The sequence below is a fragment of the Gossypium hirsutum genome, chromosome D07, assembly GCF_007990345.1.
Source record: "Gossypium hirsutum isolate 1008001.06 chromosome D07, Gossypium_hirsutum_v2.1, whole genome shotgun sequence".
Classification (NCBI taxonomy): Eukaryota; Viridiplantae; Streptophyta; class Magnoliopsida; order Malvales; family Malvaceae; genus Gossypium; species Gossypium hirsutum.
In genome coordinates this window covers 5,243,304-5,259,217 of record NC_053443.1, presented here as the reverse complement: position 1 = coordinate 5,259,217, position 15,914 = coordinate 5,243,304, and the positions used below count along the sequence as shown (strand labels likewise).

Here is a 15,914-nt window from a genome sequence, read left to right as displayed (position 1 = left end):
AGAAGAGAATTTCAGGAAGGCGGTTAAACCCCAGAGCATACCTGAAAACGGCGCCGCGCTTAGGGTTTTTGAGTCTACTTCTTCTCTTTGGTTTGAAAGTTCATTTTTTTTTCTTTCTTCTTTGATTCTTAAAAATCCCAAGTCGTTCTCTCCTTCGTTTCGATTGTTAAAGAAAGGAAAACAAGAAAGGAATGGCGAGTTCTATAGCTTCTCAGCTACAGGCTATCAAAACGTTTATTCAAGTTGAGAATGAACCTCAAAAGCGTCCTTTAACTCGCACTTCCATTTTGTTTAACCCCAAAGAAGCTGCTGATATTGATATTGATACTATTCTGGACATTGCACTGTCAGGTTAGTTCCGCTTTGTAATTCTTATTTCTTTCAACGAAGGTTGTTGATATGATATGTTTTGTTAAAAAATAATTGTTTCATGCTGTGTTTAGGGCTAGAGATTCTAGTAGGCGTGGACGAAAGGTTTAGAAACTGCAAGAATGATTTGTTCAATCTCAAGAGTAAAGAATTGGATAGAGAATTGATGGGAGTAGATGAAAATAATCAAATTAATGCCTCGATAAGTTCGTATTTGCGGTTACTATCAGGACATCTCCAACTTCCTGCCTCTCTTAAAACACTTGAGTACTTGATACGTCGATACAAGTAAGTATTAGTTTTCTCCTTCTGTGATAATGTTTTGTTTTTAGTTTTTCACCTTTTGTGATAATGTTTTGTTTTTTAAATGTTGATTTTTAGTTATTATTATTATGTTTTTTCTGTTGTACATAATGTTTAATTGATTGGCGTTGGCATTTACAGGATTCATGTTTACAATGTTGAGGATTTGGTTTTATGTGTGCTTCCATACCATGACACGCATGCATTTGTTCGAATAGTTCAGTTAATCAACACAGGGTAAGGAAAATGTGGAGTTTCTCTTTTTATCATCCCTTGGTTATCACGAATAGTTGTTTGTAAATGGTGGGTTGTTTTTCTTGATTGTTACAGGAATAGTAAATGGAAATTTTTGGATGGTGTTAAAGCCTCTGGTGCACCGCCTCCTAGGTCTGTTATAGTGCAACAATGTATTCGAGATATGGGAGTTTTGGAGGCCTTGTGCAACTATGTAAGTTACTGTTTGTATAAAATAGTAAATTGGTTGCTATCGCCTGGTGATTCTCATATGAATTACTATCTGCTGTAGGCATCTCCGACAAAGAAATTTCAGGCATCAAGACCAGTGGTTAGCTTTTGCACTGCAGTTATTGTTGAAGTTTTGGGTTGTGTTGCAACAATTGACAGTGACATTGTGAAGAGAATCCATCCGTTTGTAGCTTCTGGTCTTCAATTTGGTGCAAAAGGAGGTTCTGATCACAAGGTATTTTAAAGGCATAAGTGTGATAATTTGGAAATTGTTTTTACTATTCCTTCTATTTTGTTTTATGGTTTTTGTCCCACGAGATTTAGTTTGCTGATTTGAAGATGTAGTTAGATTGAATTATATACAATTTTTATGTAGGCCGGTGCTTTGATGATTGTTGGATTACTAGCAAATAAAGTGGCATTGGCTCCTAAACTTGTAAATAGTTTGATTCGAACAGTTGCTGAGGTTGCTAGGGAAGATGTAAAAGAGTCAACTGATTTGCAATGGTTTCGGTTGGCCCTTATGGCTTTGATAAATCTTGTTCAGGTAACAACATCCTGCTCTTGCCAAATATGTAATTTGCAAAAAACAATTTCATCCTGAAATCCTGTTCTTTATGAGTTAATAATTTCAATCATTCTCTGTTGGTGTGGTTTTGGCATTTTTTGTTTGAGGTTCACATGCATATCATTTGTGAATTTGATTTCCATATTTTTACTATGTTTACATGTTTGACAAGGGAGCTTTGTGTCAGTTTCAACCATTTACATGTTTCAAGTTTCAACCATTTACATGTAAAAAATATATTAGCTTGATCTATATTTTCATTCGGTCGGTGTTTTAGCCATACTATCTCTGTTAAATTACTAACTTGAGATGACGCTTATTACCTACTCTTTTCTTTTAATGGATCCTTTTATATGATTAAAGGGCCGTTTTGAATAGGTGCTCAATTTGCCTTTCGTACAAAATGATTCTAGTTGGAGTCACTCAAATTGAGAATCTAGTCATCCTGCAATAAATGTTATGTTCTATTTTTATCAGTCCAGTTTCAATTTTTCTTAATTTAGTTTGTGTAAAATTTGCAGTCACAGTCTGTTGATGTATTCCCAAAGAAGGCTTTGGAAGCTTTGAGGGATATCAAGTAACTCCTTGTTTCTTTGAACATTGTTTAGAAATTTAATGCAGTACTGCAAGTCTTTGTCACCAGGTTCAATTGTAATTTACTAGGTTTTTTGCATGCTTTGAAAGGGATATTGGTGCTGTTCTTCTGGAACTATCCAAGGAATTTAACATCGATAGATTCCTTGCCATACTGTTGGAAGCTCTGGTTGATCAAAGGTGTGAAGCTGATTATTTTTTGCTACTTGTCCTGCTTTTTTGCATACTTGCTGCTTCTAAGCTGTTTTTTGTTTATTGCAGTTCTTCTGATGACTCATATCATCTTGCTTTAATATCAGTAATAGATTCAGTTCCTCTGAGGAATTTAGTGGATCCTATTGTCTCGAAGATTCTACTAACCTGCATGAAATTATCTGAGAGGGATGGCAAATTGGTATCTTCTGAATCAGGTATGTCTTATACTTTATCAACATTTTTCTTTCACTTTAAATTTTGTTTCATAGGTGCTCAGGGTACTATTTATTTACTTTGATATCTTTATTTTTATTACTTTTGGTCTTCGTTGGCTAACTGTCTATTGTAGGCAAACTTTTTTTTTCCACTGATGCTAATTATGTCCTATTTCTTGATCTTCTGTGAAATATTTTTCAGTAACCTGGGCCAAGAATGTTTTAGCTACTATTAATAAGAATTATCCATCACAATTTCATGGAGCTGTTCACAAGTTCCTAGAGGTTAGTTTGACTATGACTCCATATCTTTGCTTGTTTTTATCTTTTTCATGCTTTTGGTCTTATGTTTTTGTTTTGGTCTTTACTTATTCTAATAGGATGCCAAAGTACAATCCAAGAAAGAAGACACTGTATGTGAGTTCTTGAGTAAAATATTGGACTGGAATTTAGATTTATCAATAGCCTTCTCAGAGTCCAAAATCTGGTTTGCATCACACCATCCTAAGGTATTATTTAGCATCACATTATTAGGACTTTTTGAATATACATTCAAGGCTTCTTATGCTGTGGTGCTGTGACGTAGCCCGAGGTTCGACGTGCTACATTTTCAGGGCTTAACCGATCTGCTATTCTTAAAATGAAGTCTCTTGATGCACAGGTAATTCCTTTGCATTATACATGTAGTTTTGGTTTCTGCATTGTTACTTATTTGCTGCTTCAAGCCTTTAGTTTGATCTGATAATGTTGTCTCTGGTGCTTGAATAATTCACTCTTTCTTTTCGGGACGATACTTCTAATGTTTTTAAGTTACTTCGTTGTTGCTTTACTCTCCTGAATTTCTTTGGATATGGTGTTTTTTAATTCCTTCTTGCAGCAAATGACTTCGATTCTTTGCATTATTTGTGTTTCCTTCTTTCTATTTTCACAGACGACATTTTCTTCTCCTTTTTGTGCTTTTTCTTAAGTAAATGATAGTGGCCCACTTTTCTCCCTTGTACCTGTTCTATTCTTTTAGTATGACATTGGTGTAGCAGTCTTATTAAGATCGGTTGGCAAGTAAATTGGCTCTTTTTGGAAGAAGATATTTTTGTGTGTATGTTTACTATATAAATTAGGTGCATTAGATTATCTCATTTCTCGACTGATGTTTGTCCCATGATTCTGTTGGCAGAGGCTTGTAGCCATTAAAGATGCTGTATTGCGCCAGCTTCATGATGATGATTTAACAGTAGTTCAAGCTGCTCTGTCTGTGGATGGATTGACTGAAGTAGTTAGTCCTTCGGATCTCCTTGAAGCATTACGTGATGTGCTTAAGAAATGTCTAAGTTTTCTGACATTAGGTCAGTAAGTTGAATTTTGAAATCTTAACTGTCTCCGCTACTGCCTCTAAACTTCCTGGAGAAACAGAGAAGTATAGGTTCTTCATTGGTTTTTCTGTATTATTCCAATTTACATCTGTTGCCAAACAAAAGAGAAAATAAACAAGTTGAGAAAATACTTACTTTCCTTCTGATTCTGCAGTGGGCTTGATTAGCATTGCGTAATGATTTTTTTTATTTGATTAGAGAGTGAGTTTTTTAACTGATATTGGTATATGGCGGATGCTCTATGGTTGACCTAAGGAGATTATCAGGCATTTAAAAATTGGACACTTTGTAACAGAAGTTCTTGAGTGAAGTCCCTCTTAGGTTTATCTTTCTTGCACGTGAATTAAATGAGGTCATGTTAGATAAAAAGCAGTGGTAATAGTTTCTGTCTACTGCCTAGGATTTGTTCAATTGAATTTATGAGATAGTGAGGGTTCAGCACACCAGAGTTGCAATGGCTTTGTTTCTCATGATTTATGCTCTTCATTTTCAGGTTCGTCAGTTAACTCTACTTTGTCTTGTGATGTTGCTGTTTCATTCCTAAAGATTGCCATGCTCAGCTTCCATGATCAGATAGATTATTTGAAAGAAGTTGCTTCCATGATATTCTCACTACTACTAATTTTGCCAGAGGTGCTTTTATTACTTAATTTCTTAAGGTGCCCTATTGGGACCTATTAAGCCATACTTCTGTTCTTAATTGATATGTAATAAATTTACCTGTGTGCAGACTCATAGGTTGAGCTTGAAGGTTTTGGATTTGGCCAAGACAATAAAATGGCCATTTTTCCAGACACTTGCAGCTGCATCTGGGGAGGAAGTGGTGAGTCTTCCCTTTCTTTTCTTCTTCCTTTTATGAAGAAACATGGGCCTTTTGGCTGTAAGAGTGTTATTGGCTGCCATTTTTGTGTCTGTAACTTTTAATTGTATGTTAAGCATCCATCCTAAAACCTATTGGTGATAAGATCACAAAAATATAATTTGGCTGATGAATGGGTATTGAGTTTTGGATTTGTGTTTTATTTGGTCATATCTTGACTTAAGATTGAATTTCGGAACTGGAACAGTCTCTCTCTAATGGCCTGTAAAGGCCTCATACTATATGAAATTGCTATGTATTTTGGCCTTGGGGGATCAATAGCTGTCAAAATTTTAGAGGTAGCAGTAACATTTGATTTAGGTGAAAGTCTAAGGTTGTAGTCTACTTGTTTTTCACTTTAAATTTCAGTTACTAATTGTATTTGTTCACCTATTAGGTTCTATGTGTGCTGAATAACTTTGAAATTGTAAAAGTTGCAGAAATTACTGTCAGGATCCTCAGTTGATGTGGAGGCTGTTGGCAGATTTGAGAAGAAAATGCAGAAGCGTGGCACTGTATCTACAGTTAATATGGAAATTGTTAGATTTCTATCGGAAGAGTTCTTGATGCAACCTACTGATTATATGCCTTGGCTTACCAGAAGTTGCAACAACTTTAAATCATCAAAGACCCTTCTCTTTTTGGTTCTGATGCAGTCATTTTCTATGTCGATAAACGGTATGTTTCTTTACTGTTTTGGTGGAATGCATGAGTCTTGGGATTTCTGCTTTTATGCTAACATTTCAGTTTTACTATATTATCGATAACTTAATGTGCAACTTTTTGATACTTCTTTATTCTATTAAATATGTCTGCTTTTGGCGGGTGATTTAATGTAAAATTGATTTGTTAGTGAAGAAACTTTGTAATTTTGTTAAACTCTTTGCTTCATATATCTCATGATAATTTACCTGAAGTTTTCTTTTGCCTTACTGTTGCTTTTTGCACCTATACTAAGTGTTTGTTCCGTATGTTTTTATCTATTAGATGGAAAATTTTTGGTACTTTTTGATGCTTGCTTTCCGGTTCTGAAGTCTCAGTGGGAAGCTTTTGGGTCTATACTTGGCAACTCTCTACATGAGGTTGAAGTCAATTTTTCTGTTATTATTTGGTGTTAAATTGCTCTTTACTTTTTTTGTTCAAATTATTCAATTTTTCTTCTTTTGTTTTGTCAGTTCAATGAAGAGATGCTTGATTGGGATTGCAAAAAGTTTCTAGATCAGCTTTTTGTTGCTGATGTTGATACAGTAAATAAGAATATTCTTATATGCCTATTCTGGAGGTTACTTGATTCAGCAGTCAATGCTGAATTCTTTCTGGTTGGTGATACTTTTCTTTCTTTCTGTTGCTGATTTGCTGGTTGTGTTGCGTCACCCTGACCTTTTCTTTTCTCTATAGGATGACAATGAGAATGGTATTACCCGAGTTCAGGATTTTTTCATCTTTGTAGCCGGTTCTAGTTTGAAGGATGCATTCAAGAAACACCTTCAAGAGCTTGTTGAGAAGCATCTACATGACTTCCTTACAAAGTGCAAAGTTTCACCTGTTCGATTTCTGTCTAGGTTTTATACAGCAGAAGGTGTTTTTCTGGTTTCCCCTTGTTCTTTTTCAGTTTTCAAGGGTGATATGCATTTATCCTTGCAAAGTTACAATGTAAAATGAATTTGAAGAGACTGTTGCTTAAGCTTATGTCTGTCGTTGATTTTGCAGAAGTTCCTGCTGCAGTTCAAGTAGAGAGCCTTCATTGTTTCTCATTTCTTTGTTCTCAGCTAAATGATAGACTACCATTTGAACTTTTGGCTGAATTTCCCTCGCTTCTTCTTCCACTCACCAGTGACAGACAGGTTTCACCAGTTTTCAAAATTTTTAAATGCTGGCTTGTCTTAGGAGCTCATGATGGTCTCCCTTTCCTTTTGAGTTCTTCCTTGTGTATAAATATGTGAGATCCTGTTTTCAGGCTACTAGGATTGCTGCCATGGACTGTATTGAAAAGCTATATAAATTGTGGTGTCAAGTGGACTTCTCCAGCAAGAAAAATGGTATGATGGATGATATTTTTATTTCATATGGTTATGTTTATTCACCTTTTTATTTAAACTATAACTGGAATTGGATTATTAACAGGAAATACTGCAATTTGGAGCAATTTTCTTGATGAACTTTTGGGCTTGATGGTTCAGCAAAAGAGGCTTATATTATCTGACAAGAATTTCCTCCCTTCTTTCTTGACATGTTTGCTTGGCTCGTCTTGTGAGAGCATTTTGGTTTCTCCAAACATTGAGCAAAGGTATTGACATGCTTTGTTTCTTCTCTAATATAATTTATTGCTGGGCATTTACAATAATTAGAGCCTAATCATTGTACGACTTGAAATAGCTTCACTTATTCACTAAAAAGGATGTTCCTTTAGTTTATTTCCCCCAGTGGAGTAACAGTTTGCTTTGTAAATGTAATCTTCGATTGCTACATGTACTTGCATCTATTGTGTTCAATAGATCTGGTAGAACAATGTCATGATATATGAAATTGAGTTTTATGTTGTCATTAGCTAAATTGTTCTGCGCTATTCATAACATATGATTGTTTCCATGCGTTAAATTGTATAATGAGGCTGTGCTGTTTTTAATAATATATTTTTCTCTTTAAATATTCTATTTCAGATTTACTAAATCTAAAAAGGAGAAAATTCTGGCTTTCATATTAAGTTCTGCTCTAAATCTCTCTGAATCTGGAAAGGTTTGCCCATTTAGCTGTTCCCTATTTTTCCTCCCTGTTTAAGTGATATTATTTCAGGGATTATTGTTATTTTCATGTGTGACTTGTGATACTGACTTGAAAATTTTTTATTGGTTTGATCTTGTTGGCAGCTAAAGGTTTTATCTTTGCTCAAAGGATTAGGGAATGCTATTCTGCATGTTAAAGAGATTGAGGCATTATTATCTCTGCTTCTGAGAAAACGAAGTCAATGCTATTTTGACCTGGAAAACTCATCCCTCAAATTGTCAGAAGCTGAAATTATGATCCTGTGCTTGCTTTTGGAGGTAAGGTTTTAGTTGGTTTGTCTCATATGGCTTTAAGATAGGCATGCATCTCTGTATTTTTTATCATTAAATTTTAGTATGATTTTATGATCATAGCTGTTCAATGATGATTTTGTCCTCTGCTTGTCCTAGATGTGTATTATGCCCTCGTCTCTTGGTGGACAGTTTTCTGAACATGTGTTCAAGGCATTGCAAGTATGAACCTCCGCTCAACTTGTATCTATGTACTAGGATTTCAGGACTTAATCCTAAGCTTTTATGTTTCTTGTTTCAGTTGGATTCTAAGTCTCCAGAAGACCCTGCCATTAAAGAACCCTGTATTACTGTTTTACAAAAGCTAAACAGTCAATTCTACAGTGGCTTGACAAATGAGGCACAGGTTATTATTATCAACTTCTATTACTTTTCTGGGATGCATTACTTTAAATTTCAATGTTTTACCTAGTTAATGAATTGAAATAGGATGTTGTAAGGGGGAAAAAGGACAAATATATATGTTCTTGTGCCATGACCAGACAAGCCTGAGGGATTGTATTACATGTCAACTGGAAGTGTTCCTGCAGATTTTAGATTGATAAATTGAACTTGGGAAATGCTGTGTGTGTACATTCTGACCACTGATGGATAAAGCTTGGATTGTTTGCTTATCCTTGAAAAGTTTTTCATACACGATCATTATCGATCTCTTTGTGCAATTAGTTGTAGCTAATCCTGTACGGTTTTGGGTCTTTGTCCCTGATGTGAAAATGATACTTGCCCTTCGTTTGTTCTTTTGGTTGATTGTGTCTACTTAGGGCGGATGGTTGTGGTTGATACTTGATATATTTCTATAGAGTGGATGGTTATCTATATAATTTACATAGGGTAGATGTTTATTAGTAATCTGTTTGTGTGATGGCTGATGGCTGTTATTGATCATTTCAATACAATACTAGATTGCAAAGTACATCTTGGGTGAATGGTTTTTCATTAATTTTCTTTTATTTGTTCTGTCAGGGTCAAATGTTTCGACAGCTAGTGCTTTTGTTTCACAACAGTAATAGTGATATTCATAGTGCAACCAGAGATGCATTGCTGCGTTTAACTGTTTGTTCCTCTCTCCCTCCTTTACAATTGCACTTTCCTTTCTCTTTTGATGAATCATATAAATATTTCTTGAATAGTATGTATAGTTAGTGCCAGTGTATTTGCTCTTCTAAGCTCTTAGTTCATATTTTATTAATCTTGAAGTTGTTTAAAAATATAGGATGAACTAGTACTAAATTTTGCACATCTGTCAGATTTATGTTTGGAAAAGATTTTAGAAGTTTTCTACAGTTTGTCCTATGCTTGATGCAATGTACGTGCAATAAGTTCTTGGTTTTGCACGGCGACCATGATTTACATCAGTAGTACAGTGATAAAGGACCAAAATGAACCTGAATGTGTTTTTAGTTGTTTGAAGATGTTTTGGTTAAAATATCATGTAATTTGAAACTTTTCATGACACCAAGATCAGGGTGTGATAAATTTATCTCCATGCTGTAGCTTTTACATTAGAGAATAGGTTCCTCTTGGAGTTGTTTTGTTGTACAAAGGCAGCTGTGATAATTAGCTGCATTCTTCTGGATGTCATAGATTGCTTCGTCTACAGTAGGTGAGATGCTTGATCTTGTATTTAAGGAGGATCCAGTCGCAATCGTTTCAGCTGATGGAAAGAAGAAAAAGAAATCAGCTGCTAATCCAAAGCCTGGTTATGATTTAGTTTTTAAAGGAGAACAGAGACTCTATTTTCTTAGCTCCCTTCTTGATGTGTTGCTTCTGAAGAAAGACATATCAAACAGGTCTGCTTCTACAAATGATATTTCTCTATTTGCATCGATTTGTTTTTGTGATATTTGTTTAAAATTGAAGCCTTGCTAATTCCAATCAAGTCTAATTCCTCCACAAAATAATTGTATTTTGTTAAATGTTTTAGGCAGTTCCTTGTCGGTCCCTTATTTAAGCTTATCAGGAAAGCATTCTCCGATGAATGGGTACATCGTGTTCTCGCTCAAGATGGAAGTTGGATACAAACTTCTGGTGTTCCTCAGTCGAAGTCTACTGTAATTGTTTATGTACAGAAAACATTATTGTTAATTCTGGATGATATTTTTGCTTCATTCATGGATGGAAGTAGTCCCCTGAAGGTATGCCTACTGTTCTGCAGTTGAAAGTGTAGAACATTAGACTGCATCTAGTTCCCTTTGTTTCTTTTCCTTTTTTCTTTATTGATTTTAGGCAACACCTATGTCATTGGCAGGATGGCATAATGGATAAAATTGATGTCAAACTGCTGGTTGATTGTGCTCGTTTGACGACGGATGGAGTAACCCGCAATCATGTCTTTACCCTGTTATCCACTATTTCAAAGTTAGTTCCTAATAGGATATTGGAGCACATACTGGATATACTTATGGTTATTGGAGAATCTGCAGTCTCACAGGTTTATCAAACTATCTTTTGGCTTTATATGTCTTGAACTGTATCCAATTAGTCAATTTTCTCATTATACTTTACTAACTTTTAAAGAAATCCTGGACAACGTTTTGAATGCAAATCGTTGTTTTTTTCCCCATCAATTTAAAACTCACCTTGTTTGGAATATGAATTATTTCAAAGTTTTCGAAACCTTATTTGCATTCTTAAATGAATTTTTATTTACAAATTATTCTGTTCTTAACATCTATCTACAGATTGATAGCCATTCTCAACATGTGTTTGAAGATCTTATATCTGCTGTTGTTCCATGCTGGCTATCTAAGACCAACAATACAGAAAACTTGCTTCAGGTAATTGTATCTTAAATGTTTTCATTGTTTATGTATATCTGGATTTGTTGTTTCTAACACTCCAATTTGGCTTGGTCAGGTTTTCGTAAACATATTGCCTGAAATTGCTGACCATAGAAGGCTGTCGATTGTTGCATTCTTATTGAGGTATCATCTAAACTTAGAACTTGATTATTTCAGTCGGTTATTTTCAGTGTTTGCTTGAATTAACTTCGTTTTCTGCAGGATTTTGGGGGAGATTGATAGTTTGGCTTCATTGTTTGTCCTCCTTTTCCGTTCATTAGTTTCAAGAAAAGGACTATCTTGCCTTACAGATACATTCGCTTCAGATAGTTTCTTGTATTCTGCACAACAAGACTGGGAGTATGCCTTTGCCATACAAATATGTGGGCAGTACTCGTGCCGGCTTTGGCTTCCTTCTCTATTAAAGGTTCTTCAAGTAATGAGACCGAATGATCTCACTCAAGAAGTGTTTATGCAATTCTTCTTTGCCATGCATTTTGTTTTATACAAATTGCAAGACCCAGAATTTGCATTGAAGCTTGAATCTAGGGAGAACTCAGATAGCATCCAGGTATAAGCCCATATGCTTTTTAGAATTTCTCATCCTTTATAGTTAGCCAATATATTGCAGACCGAACTCGGTGTTTCACCAGGTTTTCATGCATGTGCATATATAATGACTAACCCTGTTCATGTTGTACCATGGAAAAATATTTGGATTATTTCATTTTTCATTTTTGACAAATTACTTGACACTATATGCTATTCTTTCAAAAAATCTGTGTATCTAATTGAATAGAAGTTGTGGATAGATTGAATAGGGGTATATCGAGTCGAAGTGATAGAATGTAAGGCTCTAGGTCAACCAAGCTTTTTCCTTGCCTTTGAGCTGGGCACTAGTTAGTTTGATTATCATGAAGAATGAACTCAATTAAGAAAATACATGCGTCTCACTAACATTCAAAAGTTGAGTATTAGAATACTTGTTAATTTAGCAACTTAACCTCGAGCTTTACTCAATTATGAACAAGTTGAGCCAATTATTAACCCAATTGAGGTCAATAACTCTGAAGTTGGTTGGTTTTTGCTTTTTATACCCATGAGTGAAGATCATTTCTTTTAGTTTTTGTAAGCCACTTTTCAACTATTCAGTGAAAGGATAAAGTCTTGTCAGCATTACTCCTTTTACACAATTATGGCGGGTTAGATCTTGCATGCGTTTTCCGATTCACGACTTGGAATCCATGTAACATGATAGTAGCCTATCATAGGTGGATGATTTAATTTAGAATGCTTCATTTCATTAATTTGGTTGTAACCGTTCATGATCTTTTATTATTATTTTTATTTTGTAAAATTTCTTAATTCTTATACTTTGAAACTTAAAATCTATTATCTTTCTAAGCTTTTCCGTAACTCATTTGCCTGACCAATTAGCTGACTGTATGTGTTTTCTGGTTCTCATTTTATTCTTATGGTAGTCAGAAGCATTATCTGGATATGAATATTGTTTTGCTTATTGCAGAGAAAACTTGGAGAACTTGTAGAGCAGGTCGTCTTTCTCTCTCAAGTTGTTGATGCAAGAAGAAAGCAAATAGGAATTCCAGTTGGAAGTTGGAAAGAATTTAAGGCATGTGTGCATGCTATATTGAAGACCATTACAATGAGTATGATGCCTTCCACGTGCTTTGAATACATCACCAAATTACTTGGCAATGCGGATAACACTGTGAGAAAGAAGGTAATGTGGCTACTTCAGTAATTTTCTGTTTCTATTAAATTTGGGGATTTGGATTTTGGGACTGAGATATCTTCCATTACGAGGTGCAAGTTTGTGTTTTATGCCTAAAATTTTGCACAATTCAAATCTGTAACAGTGTATCCCAAAATGTTGGTTGTTTTTGGTCACTTTTATACAGTTCTAAATTCTTAACAATGAGCTTATTATTTAACCAATAAACTGTACTTGCAAACAGGCTCTCGAGATATTATGTGAAACACTTAAGGACCATGTCTCTGTTAAGTCAAAGCGCAAGGAAAAAAGAGATCTGGATCCAAATTCAAATAGCTATGAGCTCCATTTGGATGATACTGCTCTTGAATATTTTCAGAAGATGTGTTCAGAAATTGTTCAGATAGTTGATGATTCTATTGATGAATCAAATGTGTCATTGAAACTGGCTGCACTTTCAACACTGGATATCCTGGCACAGAGGTTTTCTTCTAATCATTCAGTCTTTGGCATGTGCCTTGCATCAGTTATGAAAGGCATCAGTTCAGACAACATGGCTGTCTCTTCCAGCTGCCTTAAAACAACTGGCACATTGGTTAATGTCCTTGGACCAAAGGCTCTGGCTGAGCTTCCTTGTATGATGGAAAATGTTATTAGGAAGTCTCGTGGAATATCTGTGAGTTCCAATTTAGAAAGCAGAAGTGATGAATCTACTTCCATTTTGCTGTCTATTCTTATAACTTTGGAAGCAGTTGTTGAGAAGCTTGGGGGATTTTTAAACCCATATCTTGGAGATATCATAGAACTAATGGTACTTCATCCTGCATATGTGTCAGCTTCAGATCTAAAGCTGAAAACCAGAGCTGATTTAGTGCGAAAGCTCTTGACTGATAAGATACCTGTAAGTCTTCATTTAGTTATTATTTTTTTCAGTTTCTGTTTCCCCCTCTTTCTCTCCGTCTGGAAACTCCCACTTATTCTGGCTGCTAATCCTTGTTACTATTTCTTCTGATTTTTTGTCCAGGTTCGACTTACTTTTCAGCCTTTGCTAAAGATATACTTGGGTGCTGTTAAATCTGGAGATTCAAGCGTGGTGATTGCTTTCCAAATGTTAGCAGATCTAGTTAGTAAAATGGATAGGACATCAGTTAGTGGTTTCTATGGAAAGATTTTTGACCAATGCATGGTTGCTCTTGATTTGCGTCGGCAACACCCTGTTACAGTTCAAACTATTGATGCTGTAGAAAAAAGCGTCATCAATGCGATAGTTTCTCTTACAATGAAACTAACAGAGAATATGTTTAAACCTCTTTTTGCCAAGAGTATTGAGTGGGCCGAGACCGAGTTTCAAGATGTTGCTGGTAGTGGAACCATGAATATTGACAGGGCTATATCATTCTATAGCCTGGTTAATAAACTTGTGGAGAATCATAGGTAATTAAATTTTTCTCAAGTTTCTTATTCATATTTGATGCGGAGTTATGGTTAGTTTCTGAATATGTCTTCTCAGTATGTGGTTCACCTTTATCTTCATCAGTTCCAGATCTCAACGATTTTCCTTTTGAATTCATTTCTGTTCTCTACTTTTTCTGTTATTTGTATATTGAAGGTTTGTGGTCCTAGATGAGTACATTTTGGTTATGAAAATTGATGCATGAATTTATCAGATACACAAATTTGATAACGTGCTGTTCTATTCAGGACTTGGTCATATCAGACATGGAACTCCGTTCATCATAGAAATGCTGCAATAGTTCTCTGTTGCTTAGAACAACTCGCTTTTATATATGTGCTTATTATCTATTAGTCAGTTGGTTTAGAGTTATATGCTGTTCTTCCAAAATGCAGGTCTTTGTTTGTCCCCTACTTCAAGTACTTGGTCAAGAGTTGTGTACAGCTGCTTAGTGATTCTGCAGATAAAGCTTCTGATTTAGTACGGAAGAAAAAGAAAGCCAAGGTTCAGGAGGATGGGAATATTATAAATGGCGGCGTATCACTTAAAAGTTGGCATGTTAGGGCATTGATCTTATCATCACTACACAAATGTTTTCTCCATGACACTGGAAGGCAGAAGTTTCTCGATTCATCAAACTTTCAGGTTAGCAAATCTTATTTTCTTAATTGTAGTTTTTATAGGTCATGGAGTTGGTTCTAACTAAAGTGTAGGTATATGTTAAATTATTCCTTAAAACTATACACACACGCATATGTATGTATTCAATCTCATATCTAGGTGACCCTTGGGTAATTGACTTGTATAATCTTAAGTATTTCACTTTTCAGATGCCTACAATTCCTTTATCTTGTATATGTTGCCCTTCATCTATTTACTGAGCATTCTTTGTGTATCATCTTATTTAGAAACTATGGGTAATAAGTATATGTTGAATGGCTCTGATAATTCATTTGTTTAGGGTTGCTTATCCTGATTCTAATTGTTTTCACTGATGGAACATTTTGAATTTCGTATGCAGGTTTTATTGAAGCCCATTGTTTCTCAGCTTGTCATTGAGCCTCCAACTTCCGTTGAAGAGCAAATCGATGTACCGTCTCTGAAGGAAGTAGATGACTTGCTGGTTGTTTGCATAGGTCAGATGGCTGTTACTGCTGGAACTGACCTGCTGTGGAAGCCCCTGAACCACGAGGTGGTTTTCTATCCTTTTTGCCCTTTTTAGCTCGGAATTGCAGTCTTTTTGATACCTTATTGCACAGCCCTCATATCATCTAATATGTTCAAGAGCTGATCATTTCAAACCTTTTGTGTAGTTCCATGTTGACTTGTATTGTTATTTCAAATACGACAGGTATTGATGCAAACACGGAGTGAGAAGATGCGTGCTCGAGTGTTGGGGTTGAGAATAGTTAGGGAATTTCTGGAGAAATTAAAAGAAGAATATTTGGTACTGCTACCAGAAACCATCCCCTTCCTAGGTGAATTGCTGGAAGATGTGGAGTTACCGGTCAAATCATTGGCACAAGATATCCTCAAGGAGATGGAGACTATGAGTGGTGAAAACCTTCGCGAATACCTCTGATGACAGTCAGGATATGGTAAACCATTACCCCATTTTTCATTTATCTGGGGAAAAACCATTGTATGAGAAAAGGGTTGAATGATGTAAGACAACAAGTCTCAACTTTCAGTTTAAAATTAGTTATTATAGGAAGCTTAAGTTAAAGGTTAAATAGTACCTGCCAAATTTTGTACGCCTTGGCCAATCCTTCATTTATTTTATACCAGTGTTGACAGTTTTGTTAATGTAATATAATTAATTTTTTAATTTTGTTATGAAGCTTTGCAGCTGTTTGTTTGTAGTACTTTGTATGAACAAGAGTAATTATGATGCATTAATTATCTTTTTGTGGAAGTAAAGAAATAAAGGTACAAAT

The 15,914-nt window shown here is 35.3% G+C and overlaps 1 protein-coding gene across 4 annotated transcripts; it reads left to right on the top strand.

Annotated features, from left to right (window-relative positions):
- On the top strand, window positions 1-15,813 carry LOC107953622 (uncharacterized protein At3g06530). 4 transcript variants are annotated; one of them, XM_016888984.2, is made up of 39 exons: window positions 1-351; window positions 444-657; window positions 814-909; window positions 1,003-1,120; window positions 1,199-1,372; window positions 1,514-1,684; window positions 2,227-2,282; window positions 2,390-2,479; window positions 2,561-2,709; window positions 2,912-2,994; window positions 3,090-3,218; window positions 3,296-3,370; window positions 3,884-4,052; window positions 4,573-4,712; window positions 4,810-4,902; window positions 5,373-5,616; window positions 5,926-6,020; window positions 6,114-6,257; window positions 6,337-6,517; window positions 6,649-6,782; window positions 6,896-6,977; window positions 7,063-7,225; window positions 7,599-7,674; window positions 7,806-7,979; window positions 8,112-8,174; window positions 8,254-8,358; window positions 8,976-9,065; window positions 9,597-9,802; window positions 9,937-10,147; window positions 10,261-10,443; window positions 10,694-10,789; window positions 10,869-10,936; window positions 11,015-11,363; window positions 12,318-12,533; window positions 12,769-13,425; window positions 13,549-13,958; window positions 14,373-14,622; window positions 14,999-15,169; window positions 15,329-15,813. In XM_016888984.2, the coding sequence occupies exons 1-39, from the start codon at window positions 192-194 to the stop codon at window positions 15,557-15,559; spliced, it is 6,516 nt and encodes a 2,171-aa protein (XP_016744473.2). In that variant the 5' UTR covers window positions 1-191; the 3' UTR covers window positions 15,560-15,813. The 4 variants fall into 4 exon arrangements, with proteins under 4 accessions (XP_016744473.2, XP_040953112.1, XP_016744474.2 ...); XM_041097178.1 differs by having other exon boundaries at window positions 2,369-2,479; XM_016888985.2 differs by having other exon boundaries at window positions 17-351; window positions 5,379-5,616.
- The last annotated feature ends 101 nt before the right edge of the window (window positions 15,814-15,914 follow it).